At 38.4% G+C, this 14,646-nt stretch overlaps 1 protein-coding gene and 1 non-coding gene across 3 annotated transcripts; one reads left to right on the top strand and one right to left on the bottom strand.

Moving 5' to 3' along the window:
* Positions 1–288: 288 nt before the first annotated feature.
* On the bottom strand, positions 289–14,162 carry LOC100808425 (cyclic nucleotide-gated ion channel 17). Of its 2 annotated transcripts, XM_003522895.5 has the most exons (7): positions 13,906–14,162; positions 13,125–13,656; positions 12,294–12,506; positions 11,808–12,109; positions 2,450–2,561; positions 1,891–2,127; positions 289–1,405 (listed from the first exon to the last, which is right to left on the bottom strand). In XM_003522895.5, exons 1-7 carry the CDS (start codon positions 13,932–13,934, stop codon positions 689–691), a joined length of 2,142 nt encoding a protein of 713 aa, XP_003522943.1. In that variant the 5' UTR covers positions 13,935–14,162; the 3' UTR covers positions 289–688. The 2 variants fall into 2 exon arrangements, with proteins under 2 accessions (XP_003522943.1, XP_014630184.1); XM_014774698.3 differs by lacking the exon at positions 12,294–12,506 and having other exon boundaries at positions 13,906–14,124.
* MIR10417 (microRNA MIR10417) lies at positions 10,195–10,283 on the top strand. Its single transcript, NR_161683.1, has one exon. It is a non-coding gene; the product is annotated as a microRNA MIR10417 (primary transcript).
* Positions 14,163–14,646: the final 484 nt, after the last annotated feature.

Genomic DNA, 14,646 nt, shown 5'->3' with positions numbered 1-14,646 from the left:
ACTTACACAAATTGTTACTATCAAATGTGAAAAATGTACATTTTTTTTCAAACTAAACTAAATTCACAAAATCTTTTTTCTTGATTTTAAAAATACGTATAAAAGTGTTTCAAAAATAATTTAAAAATCATTTCAGTTCCATTTTTGTCATACATGTTATAATAGCATACAAGGTCATAAGGTTGTGTGGAAAGCAGTCCATCAAGTAGCCCATAGAAACTCCATCTTTTTATACAAGAAAAACTTAGAACAAAAGACGGTAGCTACACTCGTGAGAACTCCAATGTCAACTCGAATTTAAGGACTGAGTAGCATTAATAATGCAACAAAAACAACGATTCTCACATTGCCCCCATTTTCCACCCTTTTATAAGATTGGGGCCATCTAATAGGGTCTGATGCATACTTTGTAGAATAGTAATCAACTTACTCTGATGAAAATTGCAATAAATATGAGTATACACAACTGAGCAATAAAAAACCCACCATCACCATTCCCTGGCATAACCTTATATTTCCCCCTTTGTATCTTACTAATTAAAATACATCGACAACCCTACCAGCAAGGGTCATACGGCAGGCAGAGGGTTACGCAGGATTTTTGTGACCTGCAGAATCATTATCCATACTGAAATAGAATGCAGGACCCAACCGAATTTGAAAACCAAATGCCACTGAATAAGTGTAACTAATCATCGTCAGCTTCAGTGGAAAAGTCAGGTTCTTCAGGCTTCTGTAACTGGGGCATGTCATCTTTCATCTTCAGAGCCCCTCTTCGTGTGTTAGCAGCAAATCTCGAAGCAAGAATTGTAGCCCCAAGGTTCAATTTAGTCTGAGTTGAATTTGAACCAGCAGAATAGTCCCCATGTTTTCTCTCACCAGCTACTGCTTCGTCTAAAGGAATGGTTTCCCTCAAACTGAGGTCTTTCATAGTCATCCTTTTCTTATATCGGCGCCAAGCAGCCTGTATAAAGCAAGCTGCCCAAGTCCTCCAATGGTGGGAATAAAATCGAAAAGTGTGCTGCAGCTTCTTACTGTGAAGGCGCCTAAATTGATTAGCAACAAACTTGAGGTCTTCGGCCCGAAGAGCAAAAGCTTCAACCTCACTTAGGGCTTTAACTGTCCTAGTTGAAGAAGGCAAATTAATGGTGGATTTGGGGAGTAAAGCCCAAGAAAGAAGTTCCTCCCCACAAAAATCTCCAGGTCTCAATATGATTGAGTTGAAGAAACCACTACGGCCGCCATTTGTAGTAGAACTATCCAGTCTACCTCTAATGATAAAAAGCATTTCAGTCACCGGGTCACCCTCACGAACAATGTAGGTGCCTTGAGTGCTCAGAGACGATACCAGCCGCTCACATATTGCATCCAGAAGCTGATCATCCATCTGTGAGAAGAAGGGAACCTGAAAGCATAGAAAGGGAATTTGTTAAACACTCTTACAATAGAGTAAATTTTATACTTACTAGCATTTGTGTTCATTGGCATCAATAGGAATCAATCATTCAACCTAACTTATACTCATTCAATTCAACTTATCCTACAATAAGAAGCCTAGAGATGCTAATGCCAACTCAGACAGAAGATAATTTGAACTAGAGATGGTACTAAATGCATAAATCTTCAAGACAGTAAAGCATTTTGTGAAAACTTACACATCACAGGGCTCCTACTAAAGGTAATTATAAAATACCATCCTGAGAAAGAATTGGAAGAAACAATCAAACAATGGTCTCTATATTATGCCCCAAATTGTGGACATGAGCACAGGAGGATTTATAGAGAGCACAGGAGGATTTATAGAGAGCTGCCATACTTTTAAGTGAACCATCATGACCTTATTAAATAATAAGAATCTCTTAAACCTAAAACAGTCAGCAGAAATCATACTCTTCTAACAAGGTCTAAGCACAAATGCCGCTGTATATCACGGCGAAGATCAGCAGGTAAGGCACGTAGAATGGTTTCCTCATCAACTCCACGAGTAGCAAGCCATTTATATTGAACAAATCGTCTAACACGACTTCTCAAATCTTCAGGGAGTTGGCGATGCCTCATCCACTCCTCTGTGTCTCTTCGCTTAAGCCTCCACTCCTCAAGCCTTATAGTAATTGATTGCAAATAAGTCTACACCAAAGCAACAACCTCAATGCAGAATCAAATTAAACAGAAGAAAACATAAAAAGAAACCTAGGCACTCTATTATATTAGTATAGTATATTGCTAATTATTCTAATAAAGTCCAACAGCTTATTTGTCCTAGTGTTTTGTAGCACTTATATATAGCCTTTGTTAAAAAACCAACATGGAAAAAGTTCCAACAAATCAAGAAAATTGTCATTCTTTAGACTATACCTAAACTTTGTAACAAATGAAGTTTTATATTTGAAATTCTTGATAATTTAGATACTAATTGAACGTAGACTGAAAAGAAATTATACATAAATACCTGCATGTTCCCAATTAAATGGGAAAATAATACAAGACCCAAGATGGCAATGACAATAGCAAATGATGTTTCTCCAATAAACGTGCTAGTTTCTAGATTCTGCCCATAAGAACTGCAACAAAGCCAAAAGGATTGAAAGAATGAGAATCAACAAACAATATCATCCATCTCTAACAAATATTACAATTAACACAAACGAACCCAAAGAGTTGCAGAGAATCTAAGAAGTTGCTGAAGTTGATGATTGTATTCAACCCAAGGAGAAAATAGTTACACCTCAGTATATATAGACAGTTACACAACTGTAACTGTCAACTAACCTTAGTCAGTTATCCTAACCAGTGTTATCAAATGGCGGCCATGGCGGCGCCATGGCAGAAAAGCGTGGCGGATTTTTGAAAAAATGCCACCGAATAGCGGTGGCGTTGCGGGTTGCGAATGGCGGCGCCATAGCCATGGCGGCCATGGCGGAATAGCGGGAAAGGCGGAATAGCGGCCTTTTTTGTTTTTTTTCGCGGTAGGTGTTGGGCTGACCCAACCCAACCCTACCCGGTAATATATTTCAAAAGCGCAGCAGCACAACCCCGCGAAGCAGCGACCAGCACCCGCACGACCCCGCGAAGCAGCGACCAGCAGCACCACGAACGGCGGTGACGAATGACAGCACAACGGCGAAGACGAACGAACGTGGACGACGGAGTGTTGCGTTTTTATTTTGTTTTTTTTTCTTTTGTTTGCTGTTTTACACCTGTTTTTGATGTCTGCAGTTTTTTTTTTCGTTTTTCTATTTGACACCCTTTTTTCATTTTTGACACCAATTTTTTATTTTGTTTTCTGTTTGACACCACTTTTTTAGTTTATTTGACTGCAATCCATTGTTTTTTTCAATTTGAATGAGTTTGTTTGGTGTTGGTACTTGATAATTTTTAATTATATATATATATATATATATATATATATGTTTTTTTTTTGTCCACCATGACATCCGCCATTTTCCGCTACATCATCCGTCATATTTTTATGGCAGATTTTTGGCTTTCCGCCATGAACCGCCATCCACCATTAACAACATTGATCCTAACAGATTAATTAACTAACTATAGAATAACTACTAACCGTAGTTTAGCCTTTACAGATTAGTAGAAACAAAAAGACAAGTAAACCGAGTATGTATACCCCCAGCAAGCTCATGAGGGGTTTGCAGAATGCTTTTCAACCAGTCTGAGCTTGGACCTATATGCAGTAAAATTAGAAGGAGTGAGAGCCTTTGTAAGAATATCAGCTCTTTGATCTGGGACATGAACAACTTGAAGATGCTTGGCAATGACTTTCTCCCTGACAAAATAAATCCAGTTCCATATGTTTGGTGCAAGAGTGCATCACAGGATTGTGAGCAAGAGCTATTGTGCTCATATTGTCACAAAAAATAATAGGAGATGCATAAGGAATATGAAGCTCAGACAAAAGAGATTGGATCCATGTGACTTCTGCTGTAGCCAAGGTAAGACTACGATATTCAGCTTCTGTGCTGGACCTAGCAACCACAGATTGCTTTTTAAACCACCAAGAGACTAAATTGGAGCTAAAGAAAACTGCTGCTCCTGAAGTGGATCTTCTGTCATCTGGATCAGAAGTCCAATCAGCATCACAATAAGCAAGTAAAGAAAATGGAGGTCCAGTAGATGAAGGAAGAAAACTGAGTCCAAAATTAATAGTGTCAGCCAAGTATCTGAGAATTCTCTTTACTGCTGCCCAGTGTTGTTCAGTAGGATCAGACATAAATTGACAGACCTTGTTGACAGAAAAACTAATTTCAAGTCGAGAGATGGTTGCATACTGCAAAGCACCCACAACAGATCTGTACAAGGTGGGATCAGAAAAGGACTCATAGCCTGACTTAGTTAGGGTGTGTTTGGTTTGCATTTTCATTTTCTGTTTTCATTTTCTGAAAACTGTTTTCATTTTCAAAATATTAGAATTCTGAAAATATGTTTGGTTTGACTTCTTGTTTTCTGTTTTCATGAAATAAAAATACTGAAAATTTATAATATATTGACTTCTTGTTTTTTTGTATTTTTAGATTTACTTAAAATTACATTCATTGTCACCACAATTTCATTTTAACCGAAATGAGATTTCTGTTCTCAACTGAAAACACTGAAAACGAAAATTTATTGTTTTCATTTTCTGGTTGTTTCCTGTTTTCATTTTCACTGAAAATGTTTTCAGAAATCCAACCAAACACATTTTCATCACCGTTTTCTGTTTTCAATGAAAATGAAAATGAAAACAGAAAACAACCAAACCAAACACCCCCTTAACTTGCAGCCACCAACCATTGGAGAAGAGATGGAGTTAGCTTCATCCATCTTGGTCTTAGTCAACAGGTCTCTTATATCCTTGGACTGAGTTAGAATGAGAGCGCACCATTAGGCTGAGATCTTACTTCAATACCCAAAAAATAGTCTAGATTTCCTAAATCCTTAAGAGAAAACTCAAAATTGAGTTTGGTAACCAGGGATTTAATGAAAGTAGGATTGTTTGCCTATGACAATAATGTCATCGACATACACCAACTTATAAATCACAGTGCTGGTTTCAGTGTAAATGAATAAGGAAGGATCACACTTGCTTGACCAGAACTGGTATTGAAGAAGAGTAGCTTTAAGTTTGTCAAACCAAGCTCTAGGAGCTTGTTTTAAGCCATATTTGCACACAAGTTGCTTGTTGCTGTTTTCAAAGCCAGGAGTTTGAGTCATGTAAATATCTTCTTCAAGAATGCTATTTAAGAAGGCATTGTTGACATCTAACTATTGAAGACTCCATTTGTGAGTAATAGCAAGGGACAGGAGAATCCGAACAGTTACTGGTTTGATTACAAGAGAAAAAGTCTAATTGTAATCATAACCAAGTTTATGATGAAATCCCTTTTCTACAAGCTGTTAGGCTACTGGTTAAGCAAGTGTATGAAGGAAGGACACATGGCAAGTATAAGAGGAAGCCAGAGCAGCAGCCAAAGCAGCCAGAACCAGGTTAGGCAGCTGACTAAGATCAGTTACAGTTTAGTAGTTAGCCTTGTAACTGTTTAAGTCAGTTAAAGGCAGTTAGTAGTTAGTTGTTAGCTATAAATAGAGACTGACTGCCTGGAATTACTCATTCGGGAGTAATCACGGTGGTTGGTTAGGGAGGCTAGGCTCCAATTCCTAGATGTCCATTTGTACCACAAGAGTAATAAAACGAGAGATTTGGCTGGTACCATCACAAGCCTTGTTTTGTACTTGTTGATAGTATTATCTGGATTCTCCTTCACCCTAAACACCCATTTGCAGCCAATAGGAGCCCTAAATGAAGGTAGATCAGTAACAGTTCATGTGCCATTCTTCATCAAAGCCATACTCAGCCTTCATTGCTGCCAGGCAAGTAGGATTGGAAAGCGCAGTTTTAGTGGACTTAGGCTCAGAATGAGCAAGAAGTGTAGGATGGAGTCTAGGCTCGACAACACCAGCTTTGGCTCTTGTGCACATAAGCACATTATCAGGTCTAACAAGAGCATTTTGAGAAGCAGTGACAGGAGGTACAGAATCAGTAACAGGGGAAGATAAAGGTACCTCAGCAGCAGTAACTTCAACATTGGATGATACTGTTGCGGGTGGAGTATTAGGTGTGACAGGAGGTACAGAATCAGTAACAGGGGAAGATAAAGATACCTCAGCAGCAGTAATTTCAACATTGGATGATACTATTGCGGGTGGAGTATTAGGTAATTCAGAAGTCCCTTGAGGCAAAGGAGAAGAATTAGATGGTGATGAGGCTGGTGTTGTAGCTTCAGATGAGTTGACAGATACTGCACCTGTTTGTGAAGTAGTAGCAGGGGCAGCTGGACTAGGAGACTGTAGCACAGTTAAAGTGTTGGGATGACTAACACTGGTGGAAATAGTCTGATCTGATTCACCCATCAAGGAAGGAAAGGAAAACCAGATTTCATTGAAAATTACATCTTTGGAGATGTATATTATGCCATCTGCAGTAAGGCATTTATAGCCTTTGTGAGAAAGAGAATAACCCAAAAATACACACTCTTGAGACCTTGGTTGCAGTTTGTGTTGATTATAAGGCCTGAGAAGAGGAAAACAGGCACAACCAAAGACTTTGAGGAATTTGTAATCTGGTAGCTAGTGAAACAGTCTTTGATAAGGCACTTCATTTTGAATAGCCAAAGAAGGAAGCCTGTTGATTAGGTAAGCACTAGAAATGACCGCATGATCCCAATAGTCAAGTGTCATTGAGGTCTGAGACAACATAGTTAAAGCTGTTTCCACTATGTGTCTGTGTTTCCTCTCTACAACACCATTTTGATGGTGTGTATGAGGAAAATTCAGTCGATGCATAATACCAACCAAGATCTGTAAGACATTTAGAGAAAGGCCTATATTCACCTCCCCAATCAGACTGAACAGCTTTGATAGGTAGGTTAAAATGAGTTTTAACCATGGTTTGAAACTGTTTAAAAATAGCTAGAGTGTCTGATTTACTTTTTAACAAGTACAGCCAAGTAAACCTTGTGTGCGCATCAACAAATGTTACATAATATCTGTAACCAGTACTGGACAGAATAGGAGAGGGACCCCACAAATCAGTATAGATAAGTTCAAAAGGAGTTGAATAGACACTAAGCGAAGGGAAGGAGGGAAGGAGGGAAGTCTATGGGATTTACCAATGCAACAATGTGAATAAAAATCAGGACCTGTTTTATTGATAATAGGCAGATTACAAAGTTTGAATACAAGTTTCATAGTATCAACAGAAGGATGTCCTAATCTAGAAAGCCAAGGGGCAAAAGATGTAGAACTTACTAGAAACTGTATTTACAACAGAAGCATCATTGACTCTTTACAGAATTCAAAACAGAGTTTGAAGATGTTCTGAATACAGGTTCTGAAACATCAGATGAAATGGTATTGACAGTGATATAAGGCTTGAGTGGCAGTTGAGATGACTGAAGCAGATTAGGGAATTTGTAAAGGCCATCAGCACCAACCAACCCTTGAAGCAGGACCTCTTTAGAGACCTGAGATTTGACCAAGCAAAACTGAGAATGAAACTCAAAAAACACAGAATTATCTCTACAAAACTGACTGACACTCATCAAGTTTTTGGTTATAGAAGGAACAAATAACGGGTTATTAAGAACAAGAGGAATTTGAGAGTTAAGAGGAGTTTTAAAGGAAGTTACACCTGAGGAGTTGATGTTTAACCCATGACCATTCCCAATAATAATTTGATCTGGTCCTACAAAGGGTGTGATCTGTTGAATATTCCGAGAGACATTGGTAACATGGTGAGCACCTGAATCGGGGTACCAGTTTTGGGATGAAGAGGACTAAGCATTGGTTAGATGGGCTTAGGGTGGGGCATTCTGATAAAAGGCTGATTGGAATGTTGATTAGGATATGAATTGGAAGATTGGGAGGGGGGATATTGGTTTGAGTGTTGGTTACTGGGATACTGGTTTTGATATTGGTTTGGATTTTGGTTAGAATATCACTGTTGATTGGGATTTGGTTGGAGTTGGGATATTGATTCTGATTTGGATAGTTCATTGGTTGAGTAGGGACATAGTTATCATCATGCCTATAATAACAGTAGGAAGTCTCATGTCCATATTTATGACAGATTTGACACTGAATGTTAGAGAACCTACCACCACAACCCCCACAGCCATCACCATAGCCACGACTATCACCGCGGCCACCGGGAGAGAAATTGTGACCACCTCCACGACCATTGTTAGGGAAACGATTACCTCCATTGTAGTTGTAGTAGGTTGAATCAGTGTTAGCCTGAGCAACATTAGCTTGAGGCTATATAGTGGTGGTGGAAGACATCTACTGCGAGGAATTGGGGCTAAAATTAGGTTTGGATGTCTCAGTGAGATTGACAAAAGCAATTGATTTCTTGCAAGACTATTCAATGCGAGTCTCACGAGCAAGGAGAGTTTCGACTTCATCAATTGTGAGAGACTCAAATCTACAACTGATGAGCGTGACCAGAGACTCAAACTCATCGGGTAGTCCATCAAGAATGTTATCAACATGCTCAGTTGCTGGAACAAAATCTCCAATCGAAGCAAGCGAATCAATCAAAATCTGAATTCGAAGGAGATATATAGAGATCAAACGATTATCCAGTGGAATGTTATGGATATCGTTACGAAGTTGCTTCTTCGCATGAATAATAGACTGAAAGTGGGAATGAAGCTTATCCTAGAGATGCTAGGAGGACTTACAGACGATGAGATGAGGGAGAACTTCACCTGAAATCGTGGATTGAAGCCACGACAGAAGTTGAGCCTGTTGTTCCCAAAGCAAAAACTCAGAAGAGACATTTCCAGTATTGCGATCTGCCAAAGAAGCATATCGCGGAGGAATTTGTGGATTTGTGAGGAGATAGTGAAGACGATGGACTTTGATCACAAGCTCAACCTGTTGATACCATAACAAATAGTGGGAGTTCATGAGTTTTTCCGAGATCGAATGAGAGAAATCTTTCGCTGTTCTATGAAAGAAGTGGCGGCGACCAATGTAGCAGCATCTACATTCACCGGTGTCTCATTATGCACCGCAACTTCAGTGGTCACCGGCGGCGGCGGAGGAGGGTTGTTAGAAGCGGAAGCCAAGAAGAAAAGCTAAGGATCGAACAGTAGCTCAGTGATACCATAAACGAATCTAAAAGAGTTGCAGGGAATCTAAGAAATTGCAAAAGTCTAAAGTGAGGTGAAGTTGATGATTGTGTTCAACCCAAGGAGAAAACAGTTACACCTCAGTATATATAGACAGTTACACGATTGTAGCTGTCAACTAACCTTAGTCAGTTATCCTAACAGATTAACCAACTATAGACTAACTACTAACTGTAGTTTAGCCTTTGCAGATTAGTTGAAACAAAAAGATAAGTAAACTGAGTAAGTATACTCCTATAACACAACTACCAACTCACTGCCACATACAATTTCAGTCTATGTAAGTTCAGCATATCTTATAGTATTCTTATTCTTATCCATTAACATAGGAGCATCTTTCATCGTTTTACCAACTCAATGCATGTTTGATTTTGATTATTTTACACTCAAAGAAGCTTTTAAGCAAAAAGGCTTTCTAATAGCTACTGTTTTGACACATTTATTTACCTCTATAACTACCTAATTAATGAGATTTCAGTCTTAAATGATTTGTCTGGGCACCAATTTAATTTATTAGGCTAAATTGGGTTTTATTATACTTTGACACCATTTTTACATTGCTCTTGTATTTTGGCCATAACTTAAAACTACATATCTTTGATTTTATGTTCTTCAGGAAAGGTTGGAAAGAGATCAACCACTTTTGTGGGAGACAACTTTTACCAATTTGTATGTTTCAAAGGAGAAATTTGGTCTTAAAGTTAGAACAGAGGTGCTGGATGCTTGAGTGGATATACTTAAAATAAAACGGGCATAGCTCATTCATTTTAAGCCTAAATCAAGTAAATGATATGTCCACGTAAAGCTTATTCAGTAGGCTATCATTTGGGCTGGGGAAGGATTAGAATTATGAAGGAAATGACAGTCACAAATAGAGGGAACCAAAGTGTGGGTTGAACATAGGGATCACTTTTTTCTTTAATTTCTAGATAAAAAAATTTTGTCTCCTTTCTCATCTTCTCCTCCACCTTTCTAGATTCTTCTGCAAACTTAGGCTACTCGCAATGTAAATGTATGGGGGAGGGTCATTGTACACAGCCTTACCCTTGCATATACACAAAGAGGCTGTTTCCAGATTTGAACCCATAACTATGGCGCAACTTTTCCGCTACACCAGTGCTCACCCTCACCAATTGATAAAATAATATTGAACACTGAAAATCAAACAAAATACAGCAATACATTTTGCTGATGCAGAGATGAAAGTCTCCTATCACACAAATACGACAATACACTTGCTGTACCAGAGACAAAAGTCTCCTACAGTGATTACCCTCTGTCCACAAACTACAGATAACTTCACACTGCCTAATTACACAACATACTACCAAATATATACTCCTAATAAATAACTACCGGCAGTTATTTTCTACTCATAACTACCATTCTGCAATTTCTAACACAACTGTTTTCTAAAGCAGTTAGTTGTCTGAGTTTATAATACAGAACTGATTTCTAAAACAGTTATTTTCTACACATAACTGCCAAAACTTCCCCTAACGGTCAATTTGCATCATTATTGCCAGCTGAAAAATCAGCCTTGTCCCCAAGGCTGAAAGTTGGAGACTGGTTCTTCCGCATTATCCTTAACCACTTCAATAGCAATTACTTCTCCATCTTCGTTTAGGGCTTCATGATCCCCCAAAATTAACAATCTTAATTGTTTCTCTACTCATTGATGTAAGGGATGGAACTTTTCTCCACAGCAAAAGCATAAACCCCTGCTTTTCCTTTCCATCAATTATTGGCATGTTAAGTGGCACAGACCTCTGCTTTTCACACCAAATTACGCCCATCTCCATCCTGTTTTTGCCCAAAAGATGCTGAACTTGAAAAAGGATTTCTGTTATGATAATTTCCTAGACCAAAATTATGATTTGTCTAATGGGTGGATACATAAAAAAGGTGTTCAATTTGTAAATTTTTGGTGAACAGTCTAAAGGGGATTTTTTTCTGTATTCATTAGATGCCTTGGTCATCTCAAAAACAGCTGACAAAGTGTTCAAGATGTTGGATAATGCTGTCACTTTTATTGGAGAGGAGAATGTAATCTAGATGGTTACTAATAAGCAGTAATGCTCATTAGCATGCTGAAGAAGTTCACAAGAGAGACTTCATTAGGCCTAGTATGACTAGATTTGCCACAGCTTATTTGACATTAGCTTGTCTTCATGGCGATGGACAGTGGTCACTGAAGAGAGAGGTCGCTAGTCGATGATTACTCATTTGGAGGCAACTTTATGAGGGAGACTGGGAGAGGAAAAGAACATATCTGATTCGATTATAGGGTTTTAAACCCTTTGTGGACCATTTTTGGGTCAGGCCACATGACCAAAGTCTATTTTTTCCTTTTTTTAAAAAAAAAATCCACCAATTTCTGCCATAGGTGCCATAGCCACTATTTGACAACACTGCTCATATGAATATAATCTCATACAGAGTATTTGTAATCTCTTTGCTCTCCGTCTTAAACCATATAATTCTTACACTAAAATTGCAGTCAGCATCATCTTAAGTTGAAGTAAATCAGAAAGTGAACAAATTGAAGAAAATATGAATTAATCAAATGCACCATTTATAAAATCAATTTTCAGTACTCATGGAAATACCAAGTAATACCTTAATTGTTGCAATCCCCACCATAAACAATAAAGGTACTTTGGGATAAAGTTTGAAGAGACAACATGTTTCTTTACTGCATTTTCAAATATTCCATACTTGAAATTAATATTATCATTACTGGGATCACAGCTGCTAAACACACTTGTACTATTTGCCCATATCTCGCGCAGCTTAATATTCAACGAAGTGCAGTCTAGATAAAGAAAGCAATTTTCAGGATCATGTTCCTTTTTGCAAAAGGATTTCCAACAAGTAGTGTATCGGTCCACGGATAGAAGATACCAAGCTGCCCCTAAAACCTGCAACAACAAAATAGAAACATATATTGTTATAACAGAAAGTTAGACTTAACCCAGTAAGTTTCAAACTTCAAAGAGTTCAGACAACTGTCGGGTGTGTGTGTGTGTGTGTGTGTGTGTGAGAGAGAGAGAGAGAGAGTAACAATTGGAAAATGGAAACATAAAACCAATCAAAACTGCATACATGGCTAGCTAACATATACAACAGCAAATTATATGCAGCTCCTGCCCAAGCAGTCTTCGTAACCACTCCTGTTGCTTTGATTATTTGAGAACTTAATGGAAAAATCAAATATAATCTCGGAACATATTGAAGCAAAACAATCAATGCAAGCGCATTATTCTTGTGATCAGTTTGAGGGGTTCTTGTTGCTGGTATAATAAACCAAATGACCATCTGAAAGAGAAAAAAGTTCAATCAGCTACCATCTATATGCCAAACCTGCAAACGACTTCTAAAATTTAAACCAACTAAACTGTTCTGTCTATATAAGTGAAGTACAGCATGTAGAAATACAGGCCTCAAATTGGACATATTATCTTAGTTTACCACGTTTTAGAGGTGTTTATGTATGCACCACTTTAAATGATAAAATAAGAATCTAAATCTTAGATGTAGGGCAATAATGCTTTTACATTTTGCAGGGCCCCTAAAAGTGGTCAAGTGATGGAAGATCAAATGAGAAGCTTTTTAGAGGCAAACATGCTTAGTTGATTCATGACTTTAGTTCTGGATTTTGGTCCAGAATGGATAAGGGATTATAACCAATATGGTTAGCTTAATCTATTACATCAATGTAATATAATGGATAATGTCACCATGCACAAAATTAGAAATTTACAATGAATAGAGAAACTTATACATTTTCCCTAAAGATAATTTTCTGCTAAATATTTTTCTCAATTAACTTTATCTCCATTTTTATAGCAGAAATCAAAATCAACAGCAAGAGAAGTTTGCAGTAAATTGATACAATGTAAAAGATCAAATAATGTTGACACTAGAACAACACACCTGAGGTAGAGGGAGTGTGGCAATAAAATCAATGAAGAAATCAGATCTTATATATCTCCTTGCAATCTTCTTTGGGTCCATGACAAGTTCACCCCTGCCAAATACCCGTGAGCTTGGTGCCACATATGCCGTCCTAAACTTAATTATCAGGTGCAACAGATAAAAAAGGTCTGCAATAGTGCGAAGAAAGGTCACGACAATGCGCAGTGTTAGGTCTGTCCTTACACATGTAGACCCTGTGTTTTCTATTACACTAGGCAAATAAAAGTACAATGGATCAACAAAAAGAGCCACCAGGCATGAAACTATGAAGACCCGGTTCCATTTCAACACAATATCGCTACCCGGGTCAAGTATTCTTTTACGCCACGGCTCATGGTCCTCCGGGAACACCTTCGATCCTCCAATTCTAAATGTTTCAGCAATTCTATTTTTCCCTAGTGGTAGCAAATTGCTAGGTTTAAGTGCTGGAGGCTCAGTTGCTCTTGCTCCCCAAAACGATTGCTTATGCTTTTTACCATCCGTGTAGAACCTAAAATGTTAAATTCTTAGAAAACAAATCAAGTCGTTTTCAGAAGAAAAGAAACTCCAAAAATGAAAAGGACTATTATTGTTCAAGAAACAAAACGTATTCATACACAGTAAACGAATGGATGCGTTTGGATAGTACCGGGCAAAGACCAAATGAATAAATTAAAATGAAATGAAAAACTTTCGTTGAAATTCATGCATTATAAAGGAATCAAGCTCGAAAAAATCAGTAAAGAGTCAAGAAAAACACCTGGCAAGCTTGCCCTTTTTCAATTCCATGGGAAAGAGGAAGCTGGAATTGGATCCCTTAAAACCCTAACATGGAATCAGAATCAGAGGTCCAACAGAGCGGGGATCTTTCACTGAAACCGCGAACTCAGACCACAATCGACAACTAGTCAACAATTGTTGACTAGAGGTAGCTTTGGTAAAGTAACGTCTTAATAATTCGGAGGGTAAACGTCGTCGTTGCGTTGCCACTAATGTTATGTTAGTCCAATCAATAGTCGAGTGCTGCTAGGTGCACCCAATAGTTGATGCAAAAATATCTTTGTATTCCTGGCTTAATTTTTCTAAAAAAAAAAAACAGTTCATCTCTCTCCCTCCCTCCCTCCCGCGTTGGCCTTCTTCTTCCTCGTGAACCCTCACCATTTTTTCTTCTTTTTGCTGGCATGAAGTGATTTCGGTCACCCTCCTCACCCCAGACCTCATCTAAGTCGCGTTCTTCTTCGTTTCATTTTCTTTGCATGAAGTGGTTGCTGGTTTCAGAAAAGCTTGACCTCGGTCCTCCGCGCCGCGTTCCCGCCGTGAGCGTCGTCTTCTTCCTCCGCACCGGGAGTCTGTGTTCTACGATCGTGGTGCTCATTGGTGTTGAGTAGCCCAGGCATTTTGAGGGTGGTGTTCTCCCTCCATGTCGACATTGTTGAGGTAAGCAGCTCTTCGTCTTCGATTGCCGGCATTTATATTTAATCCGTAAGCATTTTATAGGTGA

Source organism: Glycine max, chromosome 4, assembly GCF_000004515.6.
Source record: "Glycine max cultivar Williams 82 chromosome 4, Glycine_max_v4.0, whole genome shotgun sequence".
NCBI classification, from domain to species: domain Eukaryota; kingdom Viridiplantae; phylum Streptophyta; class Magnoliopsida; order Fabales; family Fabaceae; genus Glycine; species Glycine max.
The sequence above is the reverse complement of the archived record's forward strand: the minus strand, read 5'-3'. Positions and strand labels throughout refer to the sequence as shown.

Coding starts and splice junctions, on each gene's coding strand:
- LOC100808425 (XM_003522895.5), bottom strand. CDS start 13,934: ATGGAATTGAAAAAGGGCAAGCTTGCCAG. Junction 13,657..13,905: donor AAAAAGGGCAAGCTTGCCAG/GTGTTTTTCTTG, acceptor TTAACATTTTAG/GTTCTACACGGATGGTAAAA. Junction 12,110..12,293: donor TGTATATGTTAGCTAGCCAT/GTATGCAGTTTT, acceptor TTGTTGTTGCAG/GTTTTAGGGGCAGCTTGGTA.